Genomic DNA, 25,795 nt, shown 5'->3' with positions numbered 1-25,795 from the left:
TATCTTGTCGGGGGTGGGGTTGCTGGCTGTGGATTTCTTTGGGGAGGGGGGGAGGCTCATGCCATTTGTTTCTCACGAATGAAAGTTGGCTCCATCTGCATTGCAGCTGGTCTGTCTTTAGATCTTCGCTATTTTTTATGTGGTTCCTATATACCCGCGTGTACACAATTGTTGTTCTCAAGGCCGATGATTATTTTTAAACTTGCTCTTGCTCTTTGGTGTCTTCGTTCTTCAGAGAGTGGATTTTTCCTTCTCCTTTCATACAAAGTTTGGAATGCCAACTTGCCAGTGATGCGATTTCCTTTCTCTTACTGGTTTGAATGTCCTTTCTTTCGGGGGGTTTTCTTCATATTCATAGAAGCTTTGTTAACTACTTTTTTGTTCTTCATTGTACTGTGTGGTTTGCCATTTCTTTCCTCGGGTGGCTCTGTCACATGACATAGCGCCATCTACAGGTGTAAGACTGGGAATGATGCCATCACTCAGCATTTTTTATGGCAATAAATTTCTGTATATCAAGTCATAGAGTTATTATGGCACAGAAGCAGGCATATCAAGTCCATGCTGGCTATCTGTAGAGGAATCCAGTTAGTCCCATTCCCCTGCTCTATCCCTGTAGCCCTGCAAGTTTACTTCCCTCAAGTGCCTATTCAATTTCCTTTTGAAATCATTGATTTTTCTCCACTTCCACCACCCTTGTAGGCAGCGAGTTCCAGGTCATTACCACTCGCTGCGTTAAAAGGTTCTTCCTCACATTCCCCCTTCTCTTGCCCGAAACCGTAAATCTGTGTCCCCTTGTCTTTGTGCCATCAGCTAATGGGAACAGCCTTTCTCTGTCTACCTTCTCCAAACCTGTCATATTCTTATACACTTCTATCAACCTCCTTTGCACCAAGGAGAACAACCCCAGCTTCTCTAACCTCTCTCTCTCTCTCTCTCTCTCTCTCTCTCTCTCTCTCTTTCTCTCTCTCTTTCATAAGAACATAAGAAATGGGAACAGGAGTAGGCCATACGGCCCCTCGAGCCTGCTCCGCCATTCAATAAAATCATGGCTGATCTGATCATGGACTCTGCTCCACGTCTCTACATGCTCCCCATAGCCCCTTGAAGGTTGGCATGCAGGTACAGCAGGCGGTTAAGAAAGCAAATGGCATGTTGGCCTTCATAGCGAGAGGATTTGAGTACAGGGGCAGGGAGGTGTTGCTACAGTTGTACAGGGCCTTGGTGAGGCCACACCTGGAGTATTGTGTACAGTTTTGGTCTCCTAACTTAAGGAAGGACATTCTTGCTATTGAGGGAGTGCAGCGAAGATTCACCAGACTGATTCCCGGGACGGTGGGACTGACCTATCAAGAAAGACTGGATCAACTGGGCTTGTATTCACTGGAGTTCAGAAGAATGAGAGGGGACCTCATAAAAACGTTTAAAATTCTGACGGGTTTAGACAGGTTAGATGCAGGAAGAATGTTCCCAATGTTGGGGAAGTCCAGAACCAGGGGTCACAGTCTAAGGATAAGGGGTAAGCCATTTAGGACCGAGATGAGGAGAAACTTCTTCACCCAGAGAGTGGTGAACCTGTGGAATTCTCTACCACAGAAAGTAGTTGAGGCCAATTCACTAAATATATTCAAAAGGGAGTTAGATGAAGTCCTTACTACTCGGGGGATCAAGGGGTATGGCGAGAAAGCAGGAAAGGGGTACTAAAGTTGCATGTTCAGCCATGAACTCATTGAATGGTGGTGCAGGCTAGAAGGGCTGAATGGCCTGCTCCTGCACCTATTTTCTATGTTTCTATGTTTATACCCTTATCGTTTAAGAAACTGTCTTTAATGTATTCAATGTCCCAGCTTCCACAGCTCTTTGAGGCAGCAAATTCTACTGATTTACAACCCTGAGAGAAGAAATTCCTCCTCATCTCTGTTTTAAATGGGTGGCCCCTTATTCTAAGATCATGCCCTCTAGATCTAATCTCTCCTATCAGTGGAAACATCCTCTCTGCATCCACCTTGTCAAGCCCCTTATAATCTTACACGTTTCGATAAGATCACCTCTCATTCTTCTGAATTCCAATGAGCAGAGGCCCAACCTAGTCAACTTTTCCTCGTAAATCAATCCCCCCATCCCTGGAATCAACCTAGTGAACCTTCTCTGAACTGCCTCCAAAGCAAGTATATTTTTTCGTAAATATGGAAACCAAAACTGCATGCAGTATTCCAGGTGTGGCCGCACCAATACTCTGTATAGCTGTAGCAAGACTTCCCTGCTTTTATACTCCATCCCCTTTGCAACAAAGGCCAAAATACTATTGGCCTTCCTGATCACTTGCTGTACCTGCATACGATCCTTTTGTGTTTCATGCACAAGTACCCCCAGGTCCTGCTGTACTGCAGCACTTTGCAATCTTTCTCCATTTAAATAATAACTTGCTCTTTGGCAGAAAAAATCAAAGTGCATGACCTCACACTTTCTAACATTATACTCCATCTGCCAAATTTTGCTCACTCACTTAGCCTGTCTATGTCCTTTTGCAGATTTGTTGTGTCCTCCTCACACCTTGCTTTTCCTCCCATCTTTGTATCGTCAGCAAACTTGGCTACGTTACACTCAGTCCCTTCTTCCAAGACGTTCTCTCTTTCTTTTGTGCCGCCTTCTGTCGCGCCGCCCCCTCCCCCCCTCGCACTCTGTACTCAAACTGCCGCCGAGAAAGGATCGGAGGCTCAAGGCTGTAATGTGGTGGTTAGGGGCCGCTTTCGGATGGGGGTGGGGTGCGGAAAGAGGAGCATACATGTGCAGAAAACGGTTAGTATAAATTGCCCGGGGGCGGGGCAGAGCCGGTGACTATCCTACAAATAGTCACTCCATTTGTTTATTGCCGAAGGAGAAAGATTAATTATTATGATATAATCACTGCAACTTTTATTGAGTTACAATAGGCAATTGATACAACTTTATGATTTGTATAATTTAATTGATCTGATTCCTAATCTTGTAGGACTGCTTATCAGAGTGGCCCTGAAATTCCGGTCGGAGGCCTCCCGCGGGCAATTGTCTCTGACCGGAGAAATGTTACGAATTTACTTGCTGGTCTCTGAGGTGCCCCGGATTCCGGTGTGGAGGCCTTCTCTTCCCGCGCTGCGGAGCGCACTCCCATCCTCGAGGTTCCCATGCAGAAGATGCAGTCATGTGTGGCTGCTCAACCAAGTAGGTACAGTATTCTCAATTAATAGCAATGAGAACTTCGTATCTGAGTTCTGATTGCTATTAATTGAGAAAAAAACAAACACAATAACACCAATTAAATAAAAAACACACCTCCCATAATTCAAATTAATTGAAATTAAAGTTATTAAATACCTTAGAAAAAAAAATGTCCGAGTTTTTTTAATTATGGTTTAAAATAAATCTAACATAGTGGACAGAGTTTTAAAAAATAAAATGTGTGTTTTTAATTTTATTTTTTATGTTTTAAGTGTGTTTTAAAACTCTTGCACTTGTAAAAGTAGGCTATGTGCCTGCTTTTATCAGGTGCAAGAGTTTTGAGGACATTTGCTAGGCACGATATGGGTAAATACCGCCATCTTGCCCTTGCAAATGTCCTCGCTCCCAAGATAGAGGATTGGTCAAGCTCCAGCTTGACGGATCGGAAAAGCCGGTTTTCAACGCAAGAACGTTGTGTGCTGAAAACCAGCTTTTCCGATGTCTTCCCGGGTCTGTGGAAACTCTGTACGGAACCGGGGAGGCTGAAATTTCTGGGCCAATGCTTCTTGCTAATTTTTTCTCCACATATATTTGGATAGACCCATTATCTAATTGGGAACCTAAACGTCAAATGAGTTGGTCAGAATCTGCGATCTCAGCTCAATTGTTCCAATTCATTTTGACTTCCCGGTTTTGCGTTTCCAAGCTGCACGCGCAGCAGGCGTGATGCGCACCCGCATGGCGCGAATTAAAACTTTTTTTTATTCGTTCATGTGATGTGGGCGTCACTGGCAAGGCCTGCATTTATTGCCCATCCATAATTGTCCTTGAGAGGAGGATAATGATCCGCCTTGAACTGCTGCAGTCTGTGTGGTGAAGGTACTCCCACAGTGCTGTTAGGGAGGGAGTTCTAGGACTTTGACCCAGCGATGATGAAGGAACGGCGATACATTTCCAAGTCAGGATGGTGTGTGAGATGGAGGAGAACGTGGAGGTGATGGTGTTCCCATGCACCTGCTGCCCTTTACCTTCTAGGTGGTAACGGTCGCCGATTTGGGAGGTGCTGCCGAAGAAGCCTTGGCAAGTTGCTGCAGTGCAGCTTGCAGATGGTACACACTGCAGCCACGGTACATTAGTGATGGAGGGAGTGAATGTTGAAGGTGGTGGATGGGGTGCCAATCAAGCGAGCTGCTTTATCCTGGTTGGTGTCGAGCTTCTTGAGTATTGTTGGAGTTGCACTCACCCAAGCAAGTGGAGAGTATTCCATCACACTCCTGACTTGTGCCTTTTTGATGGTAGAAAGGCTTTGGGAAGTCAGGAGATGAGGCACTTGCCGAGAATACCCAGCCTCTAACCTGCTCTTGTTGCCACAGTATTTATGTGACTTGTCCAGCTAAGTTTCTGGTCAATGGTGACCCCCTGGATGTTGATGGTGGGGGAATTGGCGATGGTAATGCTGTTGAATGCCATGGGGTGATGGTTAGACTCTCGCTTGTTGGAGATGGTCCTTGCCTGGCATTTGTGTGCCGTGAATGTTACTTGCCACTTATCAGCCCAAGCCTGAATGTCGTCCAAGTCTTGCTGCATGCGGCATGGACTGCTCCATTATCTGAGGAGTTGCGAATAGCACTGGACACTATACAGTCATCAGCGAACATTCCCACTTCTCACCCTTTATGATGGAGGGAAGATGGTTGGACCTAAGACACTACCCTGAGGAACTTCTGCACTGATGTTCTGTGGCTGAGATGATTGACCTCTAACCAACACAACCATCTTCCATTGTGCTAAGTATGACTCCAGCCACTGGAGAGTTTCCCCCTGATTCCCATTGTCTTCAGTTTTACTAGGGCTCCTTGATGCCATGCTCTGCAAATGTTGTCTTGATGTCAACGGCAGTTACTCTCCCCTCGCCTCTGGAATTGAGCTCTTTTGTCCATGTTTGGACCAAGGCTGTAATGAAGTCTGGAGCCAAGTGGTCTTGGCGGAATCCAAACTGGGCATTGGTGAGCAGGTCATTGATGAGTAACCGCCGCTTGATAGCACTGTCTATGACACCTTCCATCACTTTGCTGATGATTGATAGTAGACTGATGGGATGGTAATTGGCCGGATTGGATTTGTCCTGCTTTTTGTGGACTGGACATAGCTGGGCAGTTTTCCACATTGTCGGATAGATGCCAGTGTTGTAGCTGTACTGGAACAGCTTGGCAAGAGGCATGGTTAGTTCTGGAGCATGTCTTCAGCACGACAGCTGGGTTGTTGACTGGGCCCATAGCCTTTGCTGTATCCAGTGCACTCAGCCGTTTCTTGATATCACGTGGAGTGAATCGAATTGGCTGAAGACTGGCTTCTGTGATGGTGGGGACCTCAGGAGGAGGCAGATATGGATCATTCACTCCGCACTTCTGACTTCAGCCTTGCCTTTTGCACTCAGTCGTCATTGAGGATGCGGATATTCATGGAGCCTCCTGCTCCCGTTAGTTGTTTGTTGGTCCACCACCATTCATGACTGGACGTGGCAGGACTGCAGAGCTTTGATCTGATCCATTGATTGTGGGATCACTTAGCCCTGCCTATGGCATGCTTCTTCTGCTTTTTATCATGCATGTAGTCATGTGTTGCAGCTTCCCCAGGTTGGCACCTCACTTTTAGGTATGCCTGGTGCTGCTCCTGGCATGAAGGGTGCCTCCAGACCCATCTTCAACATTCCAATGACTTGCTTGATGACACACCTGGTGGTCATGTGGCTCTGTTTGTAGCGCTCCTGCACCTCATTGGTAGGGTCCCTCAAAGGTGTCATGAGCCAAGTTTGAAGGGGGTATAAAAACATAAAATGGAAATACTCAGCAGGTCAGGCAGCATGTGTGGAGAGAAACAGAATTAAAGTTTCAGAATGAAACCTGTTCAAGATATAACAGGTTTTAAGCAAGTGCAAGGGCATGGAAAGCGGTGAGGGGAGGAAAGAACAAAAGGGAAGGTCAGTGATAGTGTCAAACGCAGGAGGGGTTAAAAGACAAAAGGGATGTTCATGCGAGGCAGAAGGCGATGATAAAGAAATCAAAGATGAGTCTAAAAGAGGTGAAATGGAAATAGCAGAATCGTCAACAGCGGCCATCTGAAAAAATGGGGGCAGAGGTTATGATCTGAAATTATTGAACTGAATCTTGAGTCCAGAAGGCTGTGAAGTGCCTAATTGAAAGGTAAGGTGCTGTTCCTCAAGCTTACGTTCAGCTTCATTGGAACAGTGTGGGAGGCCGACGGCAGAGAGGTCAAAGTAGGAGTGGAGCGAAGAATTAAAGTGTCAGGAGACCGGAAGCTTGAGGTCATGCTTGCGGACTGACTGCAGGTGTTCCACAGTGCAGTCACCCAATCTGCATTTGATCACCCCACTGTAGAGGAGACTGCATCGTGAGCAGCAAATACAGTATACTAAATTGAAAGAAGTAGGTCACTATTTCACCTGGAAGGAGTGTTTTGGACCCCGGAAGGGAGGAAGTAAAAGGGCAGTGTTGCATCTCCTGCGCTTGCACGGGAAAGTGCTGTTGGGGGTGATTGAGAAGTGGGCCAGGGTGTTGCAGAGGGAATGATCCCCTCGGAATGATGAAAGGGGAGGGACGGGGAAGATATGTTTGGTGGTGGGATCATGCTGGAGGTGGCGGAAATGGTGGAGGATGATCCGTTGAACATGGAGGCTAGTGGGGTGGAAGATGAGGACAAGGCATACCCTATTATGCTTCTGGGAGGGAGGGAAGGGGTGAGGGCACAAGTGCGGCAAATAGAACGTACATGGTCGAGGGCCCTGTCAACCATGGTGGAGGGGAATCCTTGGTTGAGGAAAAAGGAAGACATGTTGGAAGCACTGGTGTGGAAACATAGAAAATAGGTGCAGGAGTAGGCCCTTCGAGCCTGCACCACCATTCAATAAGATCATGGCTGATCATTCCCTCAGTACCCCTTTCCTGCTTTCTCTCCATACCCCTTGATTCTTTTAGCCATAAGAGCCATATCTAATCGCCCTCTTGAATATATCCAATGAATTGGCATCAACAACTCTCTGCAGTAGGGAATTCCACAAGTTAACAACTCTGAGTGAAGAAGTTTCTCCTCATCTCAGTCCTAAATGGCCTACCCCTTATCCTAAGACTGTCCCCTGGTTCTGGACTTCCCCAACATCGGGAACATTCTTCCTGCATCTAACCTGTCCAGTCCCATCAGAATCTTATACGTTTCTATGAGATCCCTTCTCATCCTTCTAAACTCCAATGTATAAAGGCCCAGTTGATCCAGTCTCTCCTCATATGTCAATCCCGCCATCCCAGGAATCAGTCTGGTGAACCTTCGCTGCACTCCCTCAATAGCAAGAACGTCCTTCCTCAGATTAGGAGATCAACACTGAACACAATATTCCAGGTGAGGCCTCACCAAGGCCCTGTACAACTGCAGTAAGACCTCCAAAGGTGGCATGGTAAGAACAGATGCAACGAAGATGGAGAAACTGGGAGAATGGAATAGAGTCCTCATAGGAAGCTAGGTGGAAGAAAGTATAATCAAGGTAACTGTGGGTGTCAGTGGGCTTATTGTGAATATTGGTCGATAACCTATTCCCAGAAATGGAGACAGTGAAGTCGAGGAAGAAAAGGGAAGAGTCAGAGATAGACCATGTGAAGGTGAGGGAAAGGTGAAAATTTGACCAGTTTAGGGCAAGAGCAGGATACGGCACTGATACAGTCATCAATGTACTGGAAAAAAAGGTGAGGGAGGGGACCCGAGTAGGACTGCAACAAAGAATGTTCCACATATCCCATGAGAAGGCAGGCATAACCAAGACCCATGCGGATTCCCATAGAATTACCTTTTATTTGGAGGAAGTGAATGGAGTCAAAAGAAAAGTTGTTCAATGTGAGAGGTTCAGCCTGGCGGAGCAGGGTGGTGGTGGATGGGGACTGGTTGGGCCTTTGTTCAAGGAAGAAGTGGAGTGCCCTCAGGTCCTCCTGGTGGGGATGGAGGTGTAGAGGGATTGGACATCCATGGTGAAAGGAGATGGTTAGGGTCAGGAAATGAGAAACTTAAAGTGGTGGAGGGCGTCGGAAGAGTCGGGGTTGTGTGTGGGAAAGGACTGGACAAGGGGGAAAAAAGTAGTTAAGATAGGAAGAAATAAATTCCATGGGGCAAGAACAGGCTGAAATGATGGGTCTACCAGAGCAGTCCTGTTTGTGGATCTTGAAAAGGAGGGCAAAGAGAGGTTGGGATCTATGAGGTTGGCGGCCGTGGAAGGAAGACCTCCAGAGGAGATAATGTCTGTGATTGTCTTGGAAACAATGGCATGATAAGTAGTGGGTTCATGGTCCAGGGGGAGGTAGGATGAGGTGTCAGATGATGATCAGCTTGTGCAAGGTACCACCCTTGGCAGCAGGTTGGATAATGTTAGGGTTGGATTGGAGAGAATGGAGCGCCACAAGTTCAGAGGGAGGGAGGGAGGTAGGTTAGAATATGGTGAGGAGAGCAGAGACATTGAAATGACCGCGTCATGCCAGCAGTTCCCAATAGAAACGTAGAAATTAACAGCGCAGAAGGAGGCCGTTCTGGCCCATCATGTCCGCGCCGGCCGACAAAGAGCCACACGGCCCTTGGTCAGCAGCTCGAAAGGGTACATATAAACCTATAAATAATGACGGAAAGGCAAAGAGCACCTAGCCCAACCAATCCGCCTCACCACAACGGCGACACCCCTTATACTAAAACATTCTACATTCCACACCAACTGGAGCCATGTGATCTTCTGGGAGAGGCAAAAACCAGATTAAAAGCCCAGGCCAATTTAAGGAGAAAAAAATCTGGGAAAACTCCTGCGCTACCTGCCTAGCACACTTACTACATCTGGTGGTCTCCCACTTACCCTCTACCGGCATACCTTTAAGCTGCGGGGTGACCAACTCCTGAAACTTGCTATCCACGTAATTCTTAGCCTCGCAGATGCACCTTATTGATTCCACCCGCTGTTCCAGCTCTGAAACGCGGAGCTCGAGCAGTTGAAGCTGGAGACACCTCCTGCACACATGGTTGTCTAGGCTGCGCGAAAAGTCCAGGACCTCCCACATGCCGCAGGATGTGCACTCCATGGGACTGAGCTGCACTGCTATCCCTCTAGTTAGCCTTATCGCGTTTAAAATCTACTTAAAAAGAAATAGAGAAAAGAGAGCTACTTACCAACTCACCATACCGACCTCAGTGGCTTCCCAAACTCACCGACCTCTGTGGCCTCCTGACCTCTCGGCCTCTGAACTCCCAACCTAAAAAAAATAGAGAAAAGAGAGCTACTCACCGACTTCTGAAGCCTCCGAACTCCCGGTTTCCAAACTCCCGACTCGCTGGCCTTACCGACTCGCTGGCCTCCCAACTCACCAGAATTGAAATCCTCACTGACCTTCGGGCCTCCTGTTCCTCAGACCTCCCGACCTCTCGGAACTCACGACCTCGCCACAACCAATGAAAAGATCTAGAGGGTAAGAGGCCACAGGAAGGGGTCAAAGGTGGAAGGAGAATTATGAAGACGGGAGAAAGGGTCTGCTGTGCGAGGGGAAGACTCTTGGCCAAAGAAGCGGGTGCAGAGGCGAAGGCAATGGAGGAAGAGCTCAGCGTCCTGCCAAGCTCCAAAAATTGATTGAGATGGGCGCGTATGGGGATGAAGCTTAAGGTCTTTACTGAGGAGTGATTGTTCGGGGTCAGGAGGTATAGTGAAAACATGGCAAGGGGTGAGATTGAAAGAAGGGATGGGGTCAGAAGATTCTGGAGGGGGGTTGGTATCCAAGAGTTGTTGAAGTTTGCGATCCTTGACACCTGAAAGGAAGAAAAAAAAGTTTTGTTAAAGCGCCGTTTGATGCGAAGGTAAAATGGAACTGCGGACCAGGACAGCTTTGAGATCGAGTGAGTCAGTGCTGCTGAAGAGAGAGAAGTAGAGAGCAGGCATGTGGGGGCGCATGGCATTGAGCATAGATCTCTGCATACAGCGAGAGCAGTGGTTCAAGCAATGCTGATTATCTTGGAGATATTGGTGATCATGGGTGGATCTGAAACATGAAGGGTGGAATTTCAGGGGGAATCCATGTGGAATATGTCGGAGCCGGAGATATTTGCTGAGGAAAGAGATGTGGCTGTGAAAGCGAGTTTTGGCAGATACATGATCAAACACGAGAAGTGAAACAAAAAGCAATGAAGATTAGCAAGATAGAAGAGAAGACCAGAACTTCTTCAAGGAGGGCATTCCTGGAAGAAAAGTGGCAGTAAATTAAACACTGATACAAAAGCAAAACACTGTGGATGCTGGAAATTTGAAATAAAAACAGAAAATGCTGGAAATACTCAGCAGATCAGCAGCATCTGTGGAGAGAGAAACCGAGTTAATGTTTCAGGTCAATGACCTTTTGTCAGAACTGAAAAAAGTTAGACTTATGATGCAGTCTCCTCCACATTGGGGAGACCAAACGCAGATTGGGTGACCGCTTTGTGAAACACCTCTGTTCAGTTCACAAGCGTGACCTTGAGCTTCCAGTTGCTTGTCACTTTAATTCTCCGGTCCACTCCCATTCTGACCTCTCTGTCTTCAGCCTCCTACACTGTTCCAATGAAGCTGAACGTAAGCTCAAGAAACAGCACCTCATCTTTTGGTTAGGCATTTTACAGTCTTCTGGACTTAGTTCAACAATTTTACATCATAACTTCTGTCCCCATGTTTTTGGATGGCAGCTGTTGATTATTCTGCTCTTCCCATTTACAACTCTTCTAGACCCATCTTTCTTTCCTTTTATTTGTTCCATTACCATCTCCTGTTGCCTCTCCCAATCAACCCTTTTGTCCTAATCTTTCCTGTCTTCCATGCTGTCACAGACCTTCCCTCTTTTTCTTTACTCCCCTCCTCCATTCACTACCTCTGCACTTGCTTAACACCTGTTATATGTCTAACTTTTTCCAGTTGGGTGAAAGGTCATCGATCTGAAATGGAACATTAACTCTGTTTCCCTCCACAGATGCTGCCTGACCTGATGAGTATTTCCAGCATCTTCTGTTTTCATTTCAGATTTTCAGTATCTGCAGTATTTTTCTCTTGTATTTTAATGGGGTGTCCCTTGTCTCCTATGAACCAGTCCTGCAGACTCCTTCCTGGAATGAAAATACTTGGAGTATTAGACTGCCACAGTATGAAGGCATCATGAAGGCTCCGAGGGAATCTGGCGAACACTTGCATGAATCTCTTGTAGAATATCCTTTGCAGTTTATAAAAACTCCTGGTTGCTGTGATGGTCCTCGGATTTCCATGTGTGTGTAGTCAATGGTACCCTGTAGTTGGGAATTCAGCCAGAGTGGTAAATCAGAGTGCCTGCTTATTCTGGCTATTGTCATCACGGAGAATGTACATCATTGTTGGCCCTGCCTTATGCATTTAGGTGCAGCCGATTGAAAGATCCTGGATATGCGTCCAGTTATACCCTGGAAGAATCCGGAGGGGAAAAGTTGCGGGCGTTGGTCACTTTCACAGCTACTGGTAATGCGTGGCCAACATGTCCAGCAAGGAGCAAGTCTTCCTCTCGAAGGCTGCAGATGTCTGCAACCACCTCACGTGACAACCTCAGCTTGTGGAAGCACTGCTCTTCCGGGAGGTCAAAGAAGCCGAGTCTCTGTCTGTAATCCCTGTGACGTGGGCAGTGCCTCCTGCAACCTTGGCCTCCCTCCTGTGCATGCTGATCCCACCACAATTTGTCGTCACTGTCATGGATGGTGATGGGCTGCTGCTTCTGATGTAGTGTTAAACACAAACACATACAATGTCCTCCCATCCTGATCTTCAGTTTGAAAGCCTCCAAGGTTGAAAAATGCTGTATCCACACAAGTTCTCTTTGCCAAATGTTTGCCAGAGGGAACTGAGACTCCAGCTGCAATAAGTGAGCTTTTATTCACATGGCTTCAATGGCAAGTTTAAATACCCAGCTGAACTGCTCAGACTGCTGTTTCCCTGTCAGTTTCCCGAGCCACCGGGAACCAGTGCTGCACAAGTTAAATTTGTCGCCAAGTTAAACACCATTTGCAAACACCTCATTAACATCTCCTAAAAATGTTAATCGCACCAAAAAGTACCTGCCTGTCTGCAATTATTAAATCCCCAATTTCAGCAAGTAGGTTTCCACCAGCATCCAAATGCTCCTCCGTTAAACCTGCTCAAAAAGTTGAAACGTTTAACCCCCCACCTGCTCCCAACCCATCCATTCTTGGGGCTTAAATTTCACCCCTGTAGATTTTCATGAGCCATTGTGTCAATTATGTTTTCAGCATCATTACTGACATCAATGGATTTCCCAAAGATAATACCCCTATCTAAGGTGCTAGGAAGAAAAAAGCCTATCAAATGATGCCAGGTAGGTCGGGCTGCACTATACCCAGCTGCCTGTTTTCGCACACCTGCATCTCTAAATAGAGATGACAAAGATTTGCTTAGTGGATGATTAGTGTATGCAGAGGCTTCAACTGTTAGGTTGTGACAGAAGGCCTGATGCCACAAATGTATGAATGCTTGACCAACTTATGGTGGATGGTTTTTCAAAAGCTCTCCAATCACATGCTTTACATGATGATACATGCAGGAAGGCACGCCAGGGTGATGAAAAGCCAGCATAACCTAATTGGCCGTACCTAATAAGATACAACCAATCATATTTGTGGACACTGTTGCAGCTACCTAGCAACATAATTGGAGCAGTTTTGTAACAGGATCTGGATTAGCAGAAAGCTACATGCAAAGCTGTGACATCTGTTGTAAGGACACCTGCTAATGGGGCTGGCACAGCCAGTGAGCACACTGCACAGCTGTGCTCTTGAGCCTTCATGCAGTTTCCTTTCTCTTCATTTTTGTCTATCACTGCTTAATCCTTGCACCTTCAACCATGGCAAAGGTTGCTAATGGATTACAGCATTTAGAATGTTTGTTTTCCATCCTCCATTGTGACAATCTCCTTTTATTGTCCCCGTCCCTTTTTAAAATTTCTGCCTCCATCACTAGTACCCCCTACACGTGGCAATGTTTACGCCAGTAACTGAAGAATTATGCAAATAAGATGACTCTCCAAAATTATCACATTTCCATTCAGACAGGATTAGCACTAGTGCTTAACCTTTTAGACATAATTAATACCAGTAGAGGAAAATTGTTCCCTATGTTATTTTAACGATTTCACCTTCCATGCCCATACAATCGCCTCTGGTGTACCACAGGATCCATCTTTGGCTCGTTCCTCTTTAACAACATACTACTCACCTCCATCTGAAAGCATGTTTGTTGAAGATGCCCACTTTTACCTCGCTGCCTCCATGAATTCCAAAGCTGTTGCTCCACTCTTAGTGCTTATCCGACAGCCAAACCAGCATGAATTGAAATTTCATCTAATTGAGAGTTGGTCAAACTGAAGCCTTTCTTCTCAACTCCCACTAGCACTTGCGTGCCTTCGACCTCAACATCAACCTTTCTGACTGCCCTCAAGCCAAGTTTGAAGGTTCAAAGGTTTGAAATCCTGCTCAACCTTGAGTTTTTCCAAAACTGCGCTTTTTCATCCCACCTGTTGCCTTTCTCTTTCTCCAACTCATTGCCTCTGTTACTGAGACACCGATCCATGTCTTTATCACATCAATGCTCAGTTCCTTTATTGCTTTTCTTGCTGGCCTCCTTAGTTCCATCCTCCACAACTGCAATTTATTCAGGATGCAAAGGGTCATTTTTAGATATCTCCAGTGCCCTGCCCCATCTTACCTGTGATTTTTTTTTTTTTCCACCATCTGTATGTCCCCACAAGCACAATCTCCGCCACCAAACAACTCATTGCTTCTTCTTCCTCCGCTTCTGAAGTCCCTTTTTGAAGGTGCTTTGCTAATCGTGGTTTTGTTTTAGATAAGTAGATTGCTCTAGCATACTGCTTCCCAGACCCTCTATTTGACAGCATGCTTTTCAAGATGAACTGGCTGCTCTTGGACAAGCTGAAGAGTACCCTTTACATCCAGGAAATCTTTTGCTTCAAAGGCTCTAAATTTAAAGTGAAAAATTTACCCTATGATGTCCATGTCATCTATTGATACCTTTTCAATATTGGTGATTATACTTTTATACTTATTTCAATCATTTCTCAATCATTTTTAAGCAATGCATTGCCAAATGCTTGGTGTTACAATTTAGCTGAATGTTAACCACGAGTAAAAGTCAAAGCTTGTTGCACCTGATCTGCAGCCTCCTCGCATGAACCCATGTTGAAAAGAGCATTGGAAATTTATATATAAAGTAGCCATATGGTGTAATTGTTAAACATTACTGTTGAGGATGATCTGTCATGGAAGATTTAGTCTTAACTTGCATTAGGGATAATGCAACCTTTATATCAAATTGTGAATATTCTACTTCTTTGTGCACCCCCTTCCCCCCATGCTTTGTGATCCTTATATATGTGCTGTGCAGGTAAAGAGGAAGAAAATTAGATTGTCTGCTCTTGGTATAGTCTTCCTTATTGTTTGACTATAGTTTATCATCCATAGATGTAGTTCACACTCTGCTACCTCTCACTCCCACATTCTTTCTCCAATCTGTAACTTTATTTTTAGACTTAAAAAAAAAACTTGTTTGATGTATAGGCATTTTTCACCTTGTAGGATTACCTCCACCAGGAACAATAATCTAGCTCTTGCAGTCCTTAACATGGATCAGAGCTCTTAAATATATTATCCCTGTGATATTTTGTGTTCTTCTCCTCCCCTCCCTATTGGATACATCCTTGTGCAAATGGAGCATAAACTTCAAGGAATGTGGATGACTACCGCAAGCAGTTAATGTAACTTTTTTGGAATCCTTCTATGGCTTTTATTGAGGAGTGACAATTTTTGAATTTCTAACTTTTCTAATTTACATTTGTAGAGACCAGCCATCTCCCCCAGTAGCTTCTTGAAAGCTTCATCTCCTCCGTGGTTTAACCCAGGAGCCCAACAGGACTGTTCAGAGTACTTAAAATATCTGTTGGACAGGTTAGTTGAAGACTTGCAATGTAAATTTAATTGGGGGTTGCTGTTCAATTTTTCATCTTGGATATATCTGATCTATACTTGGTCCATGATAACCATTTGGCCATGGATTTATTATCTATCATGTGGTGACTAGGAGCTTGGCTCCTCTGCATTTGACCCAAGTCCCTCTGTAGCCAGCATTGCTGAATCCAATCTCTGCTTTCTGCTGTTTGTTTTTTAGTAATTTCTAATTGTTAACCAGCATTAAAAAAAATCCTTCCTGCACCTCCTCAGCAATCATCCACCCAGCACCTGCAATTTCCTGCTTCAGGCCTCCCAGCTGAAACCCCAGCTCTCGCCGAACTTCTTTCCAGCTTCTAGTTTCTTTCTCATCTGCAGATATTGCAGTGGCTTCCAAAATGTTTATACCTGTCATGGCAGATCCAGAACCAAGGCCTCAACAGCTGCAGCCAAGCCCTATCGCCCTGGGTAGGGGTGTGTACCAGTCCATGGCATGGCCTTGGCTCCAGCCCCTTCATTTCACTCAGCTGTTCCAATGGTCTTCCCTCTGAACTCAGCCTCTCCCATCCCCAACCCTTGTCCTGTTTCTAAATGCTGGGTTGCCATGTTTTGCTGCTTAGAGGTAAGTAAACTTATAAATAAGTAACATTTCAAAATAAATTTAACTTTAGCTTTTTCAAAATAATTTTATATAATTAGTTTTTTTTGGCTTTCTTTCAGTGCTTCCTTTCCCATTTCTTTTTAACCCAATAGCGGGGCCTTCCCCCAGTCACAGACCCACTCTACTTGCCAACTTTCTTATTGTTCACGATGGCCTGCATGCTAATCCGGCCCTTTCCTGTTAAAGTTTTACCGAATTAATACAGTTGCCTGGAAAGCCCCATGACATTCTCTAATGAGTCAAGTGTAGCATAACCTGCACTTTGCAGTAGATCTCCGGTGTTGTCATGTAGTGTTTGTGTGTGGTGTCACCCTATCTTTGAAGTCACTACTATATCTGCTTTTATTGTCGTCCCCAGCTGGCTGTCCCAGTTTGTCTCTGCCACCATCCACTTTGCCACTCTTCCCTATTTTTCATTTGTCTCTTACTCCTGGGCCTGTTCTCGTGCCATTCTTTTGCTCCATCAACATTTCTGTTGCTGGGAAAAAATACTTGCTCTCCCATACCTTTGTTGCCTCTTCTCCCTGACTCCATCATCATCTGCTCCCCTTCTCTTTCCCCCCCCCCCATTCCTCCCCCTCCCCAAACCCTCTAAGTCAGCTTTACCTAAGGAATATAGTTCATCCTCACTCATGATGTGTAATGCTATGAGAGATCAATTAGTATTTTGAATAACCATATACATTAATTTTACCCTGATTATGGCACTGTATCGAGTCAAGATCCTACCCCAAGCTCTTAAATAGGTTCAGAGCCCACTATAAGAGTAAACTGGGACTCGTATTGCTTCTACCATCACAAGCACAAATATGCAGTGTTTGGCCTCTGCAGCAGAAAACCAGTCTGATACTACCTGGAGTGGAGTTGAGGCTAAGGCCAATGTCTTTGCCAGTTATCTGCATGGGGAGGAGGTAAGATTAGCAGGAATTAAAACCAGGAGGAATGGAACTGATATGGATAGGTGAATGAGATGGTGAGAGAAAATGTGTAAGGGGTGAAATCATGAGAGAACTAATGCAAGAAGGCACATGAGCAAGTACAATTCAGATTTCCAGTAAATAGTTGCAAACAAAGCACATCGATGACATGTTTTAATTTCCTTGCATGATGTGTTGGAATGAGACCCAGAGCGAGGGAATAAGTAATATGGGGGCTAGGAGGTAGAGATTGGGAGAGAAGAAATGTGCAAGGGGGAATAAGATGTTGAGAGAGAGAAGTGAGAGGGGTGTTTAGTTGCTGTCAGAATATGGAGCTCCTGTTCTTTTAGGGCAAGAACTAGTTTAGGGAACAAACCAGTTTTACTGAAGGGCTTTAGAAAGCGCCAGCAAAGCATTCACATAATATCTTGCAAGATTGAAAGGGCCTCTACTAAGCTGGCTCAGCATCTCTAACTTGGACTGAATTAAACCAGATATGATTGTCCTTTCATCTTATCACAGGAATTAATTGTCCTGGAGAAGCCAGTGGGGGTACAAGAAAATATGCGAGTTGAGGTGCACAAGCTGCTGACAGATGGGGCCTATTGGATAATTGCTGCACGGCCAGAAAAGCATTGTATTTTCTTTGTACATTCTCTTCCCAAAAAGAATAGTGTCGTGCTCATCCAGGGATCTTTGCACCTTGGATGCCTTCATTTGGAAGGAAATATTCCAAGATGTCTCTTTTCTGCAGATCAACTAAGCAGTTGTCTCGGTGACTGGCTAGCATCAGTCAACTTCAAAGTATAGGTAATCCCAAGTACCAAGTACCCTTTGGTTCAACAATAGCACAGTAAACTACCTGTACTGCATTCTGATGTCAGCTGATTGCTTCTTCAGAAAATGTCTCTTGATGGTTGGCTTCTTTGAGGGAGTGATACATCCTTACTATACAATATACATGCACACGAGGCCCATGCTTGAGAGAAGGTCAGTCTGTGACCTGTCCTTTATTCCTTAGCACTCAAGTGATGAAGGTGGGTGGAGCTTCCCCTTTTATACCTGAAAGTCCAGGTTAGGAGTGTCTCCCACCTCGTGGTCATTGTTCTCACAGTGTACAATTTAGGTCAGATTATACATGGGTTACAATGCTGGTTGAATACATGACATCACCTCCTGCCCCCCCCCCCCCCCCCCAACCCCCAAAGTCTTATTGGGATCACAGGTTGAGTCTCTCTGGTGGTTTACGCTCTCTTGTAGAGCGCCTGAGTTGGAGCTCTGGTTGTTGGGCGCTGGCCTGAGTGTCTGCTGTTTGCGGTGCCTCAGGCCTGTCCAGACTGCCCACAGTGATTGGGCTCTCCTCCCTTTGGTTTCCAGTGTGCGGTCACCTGTGGTGGAGTGAACTCTACATCGTGTTCTTCCTCTGCTTCTTCTATGGGGTTGCTGAACCTTTTTGTTTGTTCCACGTGTTTGCGGCAAATTTGTTTATTGGTAAGTTTAACTACCAGAATCCTATTTCCCTCTTTGGCAATCACAGTGCCTGCAAGCCATTTGGGCCCTGCAGCGTAGTTGAGGACAAAAACAAGATCATTTACATCAATACATTGCGCCCTCGCATTCCTATCATAGTAGTCATATTGTGGTTGGCGCCTGCTCTCAACAATTTCTTTCATGGTGGGGTGTATAAGGGATAGCCGGGTTTTGAGCGTCCTTTTCATTCGTAGCTCTGCGGGTGGAACCCCTGTGCGCGAGTGTGGTCGGGATCTATAGGCCAACAGGAGGCGTGATAAGCGCCTTTGTAGATAACCCCCTTGGATTCTGAGCGTCCCCTGTTTGATTATCTGCACTGCTCGTTCTGCCTGGCTGTTTGAGGCCGGCTTGAACGGTGCCGTTCTAACATGGTTAATTCCATTGCCTGCCATGAAGTCCTGGAATTAAGTGCTTGTGAAGCACGGGCCATTGTCGCTGACCGAGACGTCCGGTAGACCGTGGGTGGCGAACATTGCCCGTAGACTTTCTACCGTGGCAGAGGATGTGCTTGAATTTAAAATGTCACACTCGATCCATTTGGAGTAGGCGTCTACTACAACCAAAAACATTTTTCCCATGAAAGGACCTGCGTAGTCCACATGGAGGCGTGACCAAGGCTTGGCGGGTCATGGCCAGGGGCTCAGGGGGGCTTCCCTGGGCGCATTGCCCAGCTGGGCACACGTGTTGCACCTGCGAACACAAAGTTCCAGATCTGCGACTATCCCTGGCCACCAAACGTGTGACCTGGCAATTGCCTTCATCATGACAATGCCCGGGTGCTCATTGTGGAGTTCTCTGATGAACACCTCTCTGCTCATCTGGGGCATGACTACGCGGTTTCCCCACAGTAGGCAATCGGCCTGAATCGAGAGTTCATCCCTGCGCCTGTGAAATGGTTTAAATTCCTCAGGGCATGCCCTGTACGTGGCTGCCCAGTCTCCATTCCAGGACACATTTCTTGACTAGAGACAATAGCGGTTCTCTATTTGTCCAGACTTTAATCTGACGGGCTGTCACAGGTGAGCCTTCACTTCCGAAAGCTTCAACAGCCATGACCATCTCAGCAGCATGCTCGGTAGCCCCCTCAGTGGTGGCTAGTGGGAGCCAGCTGAGTGCATCGGCGCAGTTTTCAGTGCCCATTCTGTGCCGAATTGTATAGTCATAGGCGGCTAACGTGAGTGCCCACCTCTGTATGCGGACCGAAGCGTTTGCATTTATGGCCTTGTTGTTGGCCAAAAGCGGTTTGTGATCTGTCTCCAGCTCATATTTCCTGCCAAACAGGTACTGGTGCATTTTCTTTACCGCATATACACATGCGAGCGCTTCCTTTTCTACCATCCCATAACCCCTTTCTGCCTGGGACAGACTCCTGGAGGCATAAGCTACCGGCTGTAACTGACCCTTGACATTGACATGCTGCAACACACACCCGACACCATAGGACGACGCATCGCACGTTAACACAAGTTTCTTACATGGGTCGTATAGTGTTAAGAGTGTTGGAACATAACAAATTGCGTGCTCTATTAAAAGCCCTTTCCTGGCTGTCCCCCCAAACCCATTGGCGACCTTTGCTTAGGAGCACGTATAGCAGCTCTAGCAGCATGCTCAATTTGGGAAGAAAGTTATCCAAATAGTTCAGGAGCCCCAGGAACGAACGCAGCTCCGTCGTGTTACGGGGTCTGGGTGCTCTCTGGATCGCTTCCGTCTTGGACGCAGTAGGGCTGATCCGTCTGCTGCTACCCTCATCCCCAGGAATTCTGCCTCTGAAGCTAGGAAGATGCACTTCGCCTTTTTCAGTCGCAGCCCTACCCGGCACAGTCTGCGTAGCACCTCCAGGTTGTGGAGGTGTTCTTCAGTATCGTAACCCGTGATGAGGATGTCGTCCTGAAAAAACACCATCCCTGGAATCAACTTGAGGAGGCTTTCCATATTTCGTTGGAAGATCGCGGCTGCCGAGCGAATCCCGAACGGACATCTGTTGTACTCAAACAACCCCTTGTGTGTTGTGATGGTGGTCAGCTTCTTCGACTCACTCGCCAGCTCCTGGGTCATGTAAGCTGAGGTCCGGTCCAATTTTGAAAAAAGTTTGCCTCCGGATAGCGTCGCAAAGAGGTCCTCCGCTCTCGGTAGCAGGTACTGGTCTTGGTGTGACACCCGATTGATGGTGGCCTTGTAATCACCACATATCCTGACCGACCCATCCACCTTGAGCACTGGCACGATCGGGCTCGCCCAGTCACTGAATTCGACTGGTGAGATGATGCCTTCCCTCAGCAGGCGGTCCAATTCGCCTTCTATCTTTTCCCACATGTACGGCACCGTTCTGGCCTGGCGTCCGGGTTTATGTGAATCGCTACCTTGGCCCCCATGAAAGTGCCGATGCCGGGTTGAAATAATGAGTCAGATTTGTCCAGGATCTGTGAGCATGATACTCGCTCCACAGAGGAAATTGCATTGACATCGCCCCATTTCCAGTTCATGACAGCAAGCCAACTCCTCCCCAGTAGTGCGGGACCATCCCCTGGGACAATCCAGAGTGGCAACCTGTTCTCCGAATCTTTGTGGGTCACGACTACCGTGGCGCTGCCTAGCACCGGAATGATCTGCTTTGTGTATGTCCGTAGCTGTGTGTCAATCGGCGATAATTTTGGACGCCCACAACTTTTCAAACTGTTTGATACCCATCAGGGACTGGCTCGCCCCCGTGTCTAGCTCCATTGATACTGGGATGCCATTGAGGAGCACTTTCATCATTATCGGTGGCGTCCTGGTGTATGAACTGTATACTTGCTCCACATGAACTCGCTGAACTTCAGCTTCCAGCGATTACCCCCAGCGTTCATTTCTGCAGGTATTTTGCTCATCTCTGCAAACTCCGGCTGAGTGTGTGCCTCCACGCCTCCAACATGAGCTGCTGTTGGAAACAAAAGGTCCTTTGCCAGTCGATCGTCCCTGACTGCCGCTGTGACTGTCCTTGAGTGCGCCATTAACAGGTGTTGATGGCCCCATTACTGGCTGCATTGTCCCTTGCACTGGTGTGAATCGCCGTTCAACTTGCCATTGTCTCTGTCGAACTCCCCATCTGGGTTCGACTACATGTTGGGGTATGCCCGACTGCCCTTGTCTGCCTGGAGAACTGTGTGCTGCTTTAACAATGTTGAATCTCTGTCCGAACCATTCCTTAATACAGTACCTCTCGTCTGTTCTGCTAGTGGCCATGCTCGCGTGGTTTAAATCCAAGTTTTTCATCGCCATTGAAATGTCCTTACTATACAGTATAAATGCACACGAGGCCCATGCTTGAGAGGTCAGTCTGTGACCTGTCCTTTATTCCTTAGCACTCAAGTAATGAAGGTGGGTGGAGCTTCCCCTTTTATACCTGAAGGTCCAGGTTAGGAGTGTCTCCCACCTAGTGGTCATTGTTCTCACAGTGTACAATTTAGGTCAGATTATACATGGGTTACAATGCTGGTTGAATACATGACCGGGAGGAAGAATTTATTTCCTGGACAACTGCTTGTCTGGGCCTCAACAAAGTCTGAGAGAAGCAATTCAGACAAAGGCCTCCATGTTTCATCAACTGAGAAATCACAGTTGAAACCTCTGCAGAACTTATTCTTAAAAATAGTTTGATTCCAAAAGAGAAAGAACAAGTTAACAGTTTGGGTGTAACCCTTCAGAAGTGAAAGCAAGGAATTTACTTGAGTTGGGGAGAAAATGTAGAAGGAACAAGATGTTAATGGGTTGAATGGCCTGCAATTTGCTTAATAGAAAAATGAATCTAAAGATAGTGCAAGTGAGGCAATGGAGACCTTAAAAGAATGTGAAAATAGCAAAGATGTTGCAAAGACACGAGAGAGGCCCACACAAAGAAAAAGGCAAAATAATGGTGGAAATAAAGCACAGGAAAAACTCCAGATGCAGATGTAGGAGCTCTAAAATGAAAACAGAAAATTGCTGGATATGCACAGAAAGGCCATGTGTGGGGGGAAAACAGCCAACATCCTGGGTGCACTTGCTGTATTAATCTGCTTTGGGAGTCTCGTGTCTTATATGTGGACGATGTGGCTCACCCAATGGAACCGGTTGAGTGTGGTCAATGCTTTGATAGTGGGGATGTTGGTCTGAGCGAGAACACTGATGTTGGTGCATCAATCTTGCCAATGGATTTGCAAGATCTTGACTATAAATCTTAGCTGTATCCCCTATTTTCTTTAGAGCAGGAGGCGCTGGTGATCTGGGTTGGGGGCGGCAAAGAGGTGGGTTGACTCTGGTTGTTGACCTTTCATAAAAACTGTTATGGCAGGAGAATCTTTGCCCAAAATATTGGCCTTTTTTTCTCTCCAGGAATGGTGGATATTCTGTGTGTTTCCCTGGATTCTGGAGAGACTCCAGCGGATTGGAAAACCGCAAATGTAACGCTCCTATTTAAAAAAAGGAGGCAGACAGAAAGCAGGAGACGATAGACCAATTAGCCTAACATCTGCCATTGGGAAAATGTTGGAGTCCATTATTAAGGAAGTAGTAGCAGAACATTTGGAAAATCATAATGCAGTCAAGCAGAGTCACCATGGTTTTATGAAAGGGAAATCACGTTTGACAAATTTGCTGGAGTTCTTTGAGGATGTAGCGAGTAGGATGGATAAGGGGGAACCAGTGGATGTGGTGTATTTGGATTTCCAGAAAGCATTCGATAACGTGCCACATAAAAGGTTACTGCACAGGATAAGAGCTCACTAGGTTGGGGGTAATATATTAGCATGGATAGAGGATTGACCAACGTAACAGAAAACAGAGTCGGGATAAATGGGTCTTTTTCCAGTTGGCAAATGGTAATTAGTGGGGTGTCGCAGGGATCGGTGCTGGGTCCTCAACTATTTACAATCTATATTAATGACTTGGATGAAGGAACCGAGTGTAATGTAGCCAAGTTTGCTGATGATACAAAGATAGGTGGGAAGACAAGTTGTGAGGAGGACGCACAGAATCTGCAAAGGGGTATAGACAGGCTAAGTGAGTGGGCAAACATTTGGCAGATGGTGTATAATGTGGGAAAGTGTGAGGTTATCTACTTTGGCAGGAAAAATAAAACAGCTAATTATTATTTTAATGGAGAGATGACAAAATGCTGCAGTACAGTGGGGACCTGGGGGTCCTTGTGCACGAAACACAAAGTTAGTACGCAGTCACAGCAAGTAATCAGTAAGGCAAATCGAATGTTGGCCTTTATTGCAAGGGGAATAATAAGAACCTAAGAAACCCTCGAGCCTACTCTGCCATTCAATAAGATCATGGTTGATCTGATCATGGACTCCACTTCCCTGCCCACTCCCCATAACCCCTTATCCCCTTATCGTTTAAGAAATTGTCTATTTCTATCTTAAATTTATTCAATGTCCCGGCTTCCACAGCTCTGAGGCAGATTCTACAGATTTACAACCCTCAGAAGAAATTTCTTCTCCTCATCTCAGGGTTTGGCCCCTTATTCTAAGATCATACCCTCCTCTAGTTCTAGTCTCCCCCTTCAGTGGAAACATCCTCTCTGCATCCACCTTGTCAAGCCCCCTCATAATCTTATATGTTTCGATAAGATCACCTCTCATTCTTCTGAACTCCAATGAGTAGAGACCCAACCTACTCAACCTTTTCTTATAAGTCAACCCCCTCATCTCCTGAATCAACCTAGTGAACCTTCTCTGAACTGCCTCCAAAGCAAGTATATCCTTTCCTAAATATGGAAACCAAAACTGCATGCCTCACCAATACCCTGTATAGCTGTAGCAAGACTTCCCTGCTTTTATACTTCATCCCCTTTGCAATAAAGGCCAAGATTCCATTGGCCTTCCTGATCACTTGCTGTACCTGCATGCTATCCTTTTGTGTTTCATGCAGAAGTACTCCCAGATCCTGCTGTGCTGCAGCACTTTTCAATCTTTCTCCATTTAAATAATAACTTACTGTTTGATTTTTTTCTGCCAAAGTGCATGACCTCACATTTTCCAACATTATACTCCATCTGCCAAATTTTTGCCCACTCACTTAGCCTGTTTATGTCCTTTTGCAGATTTGTTGTGTCCTCCTCACACATTGCTTTTCCTCCCATCTTTGTATCATCAGCAAACTTGGCTACGTTACACTCAGTCCCTCTTCCAAGTCGTAAATATAGATTGTAAATAGTTGGGGTCCCAGCACTGATCCCTGCAGCACCCCACAGGTTACTGGTTGCTAACCAGAGAATGAACCATTTATCCCGACTCTGTTTTCTGTTCGTTAGCCAATCCTCTATCCATGCTAATATATTACCCCCAACCCCGTGAACTTTTATCTTGCGCAGTAACCTTTTACGTGGCACCTTGTCAAATGCCTTCTGGAAGTCCAAATACACCACGTCCACTGGTTTCCCCCCTATCCCCACCCTGTTCGTTACATCCTCAAAGAACTCCAGCAAATTTGTCAAACATGACTTCCCCTTCATAAATCCATGCTGACTCTGCCTAACCGAATTTTGCTGGTATCCAAATGTCCTGCAACTGCTTCTTTAATAATGGACTCCAACGTTTTCCCAACCATAGATGTTAGGCTAACTGGTCTATAGTTTCCTACTTTTTGTCTGCCTCCTTGGAGGGATGGAGTATAAAAGCAGGGAAGTCCTGCGAGACCACACCTAGAGTACTTCGGATAGTTTTGGCTTCCTTATTTAAGGAGGTATATACTTGCATTGGAGGCAGTTCAGAGAAGGTTCACTTGGTTGATTCCTGAGATGAAGGGGTTGACTTATAAAGAAAGGTTGGGCCTATAATCCATTGGAGTTTAGAAGAATGAGATCTTAATGAAACATGTAAGATACTGAGGGGGCTCGACAAGGTAGATGCAGAGAGGATGTTTCCACTCACGTAGGAATCTAGAACTAGGGGGCATAGTCTCATAATAAGGGGTTGCCCATTTAGAACATAGGAAATAGGTGCAGGAGTAGCCATTCGGCCTTTCGAGCCTGCACCACCATTCAATATGGTCATGGCTGATCATGGAACTTCAGTACCCCATTCCTGCTTTCTCTCCATACTCCTTGATCCCCTGTAGCCGTAAGGGCCACATCTAACTTCCTTTTGACTATATCTAATGAACTGGCCTCAACAACTTTCTGTGGTAGAGAATTCCACAGGTTCGCAATTCTGAGTGAAGAAGTTTCTCTTCATCTCGGTCCTAAATGACTTACCCCTTATCCTGAGACTGACCCCTGATTCTGGACTTCCCCAACATCGGGAACATTCTTCCTGCATCTAACCTGTCCAATCACGTCAGAATTTTTATGTTTCGATGAAATCCCCTCATTCTTCTAAATTCAAGTGAATATAAGCCTAGTCGATCCAGTCTTTCTTCATATGTCAGTCCATCCATCCTGGGAATCAGTCTGTGAACCTTCGCTGCACTCCCT

At 46.0% G+C, this 25,795-nt stretch overlaps 1 protein-coding gene across 1 annotated transcript in view; it reads left to right on the top strand.

Moving 5' to 3' along the window:
• The window catches only part of LOC139274619 (ubiquitin carboxyl-terminal hydrolase 35-like), a 95,536-nt gene that overhangs the window by 47,835 nt on the left and 21,906 nt on the right, over positions 1-25,795 (top strand). Inside the window, exon 8 of the mRNA XM_070891297.1 lies at positions 15,143-15,249. Coding sequence (XP_070747398.1) covers positions 15,143-15,249 — 107 coding nt within the window. The remainder of the gene's footprint in view (positions 1-15,142; positions 15,250-25,795) is intronic.

The sequence above is a fragment of the Pristiophorus japonicus genome, chromosome 10 (assembly GCF_044704955.1).
Source record: "Pristiophorus japonicus isolate sPriJap1 chromosome 10, sPriJap1.hap1, whole genome shotgun sequence".
Taxonomy (NCBI): domain Eukaryota; kingdom Metazoa; phylum Chordata; class Chondrichthyes; family Pristiophoridae; genus Pristiophorus; species Pristiophorus japonicus.
This window is presented reverse-complemented; position numbering and strand designations above follow the sequence as displayed.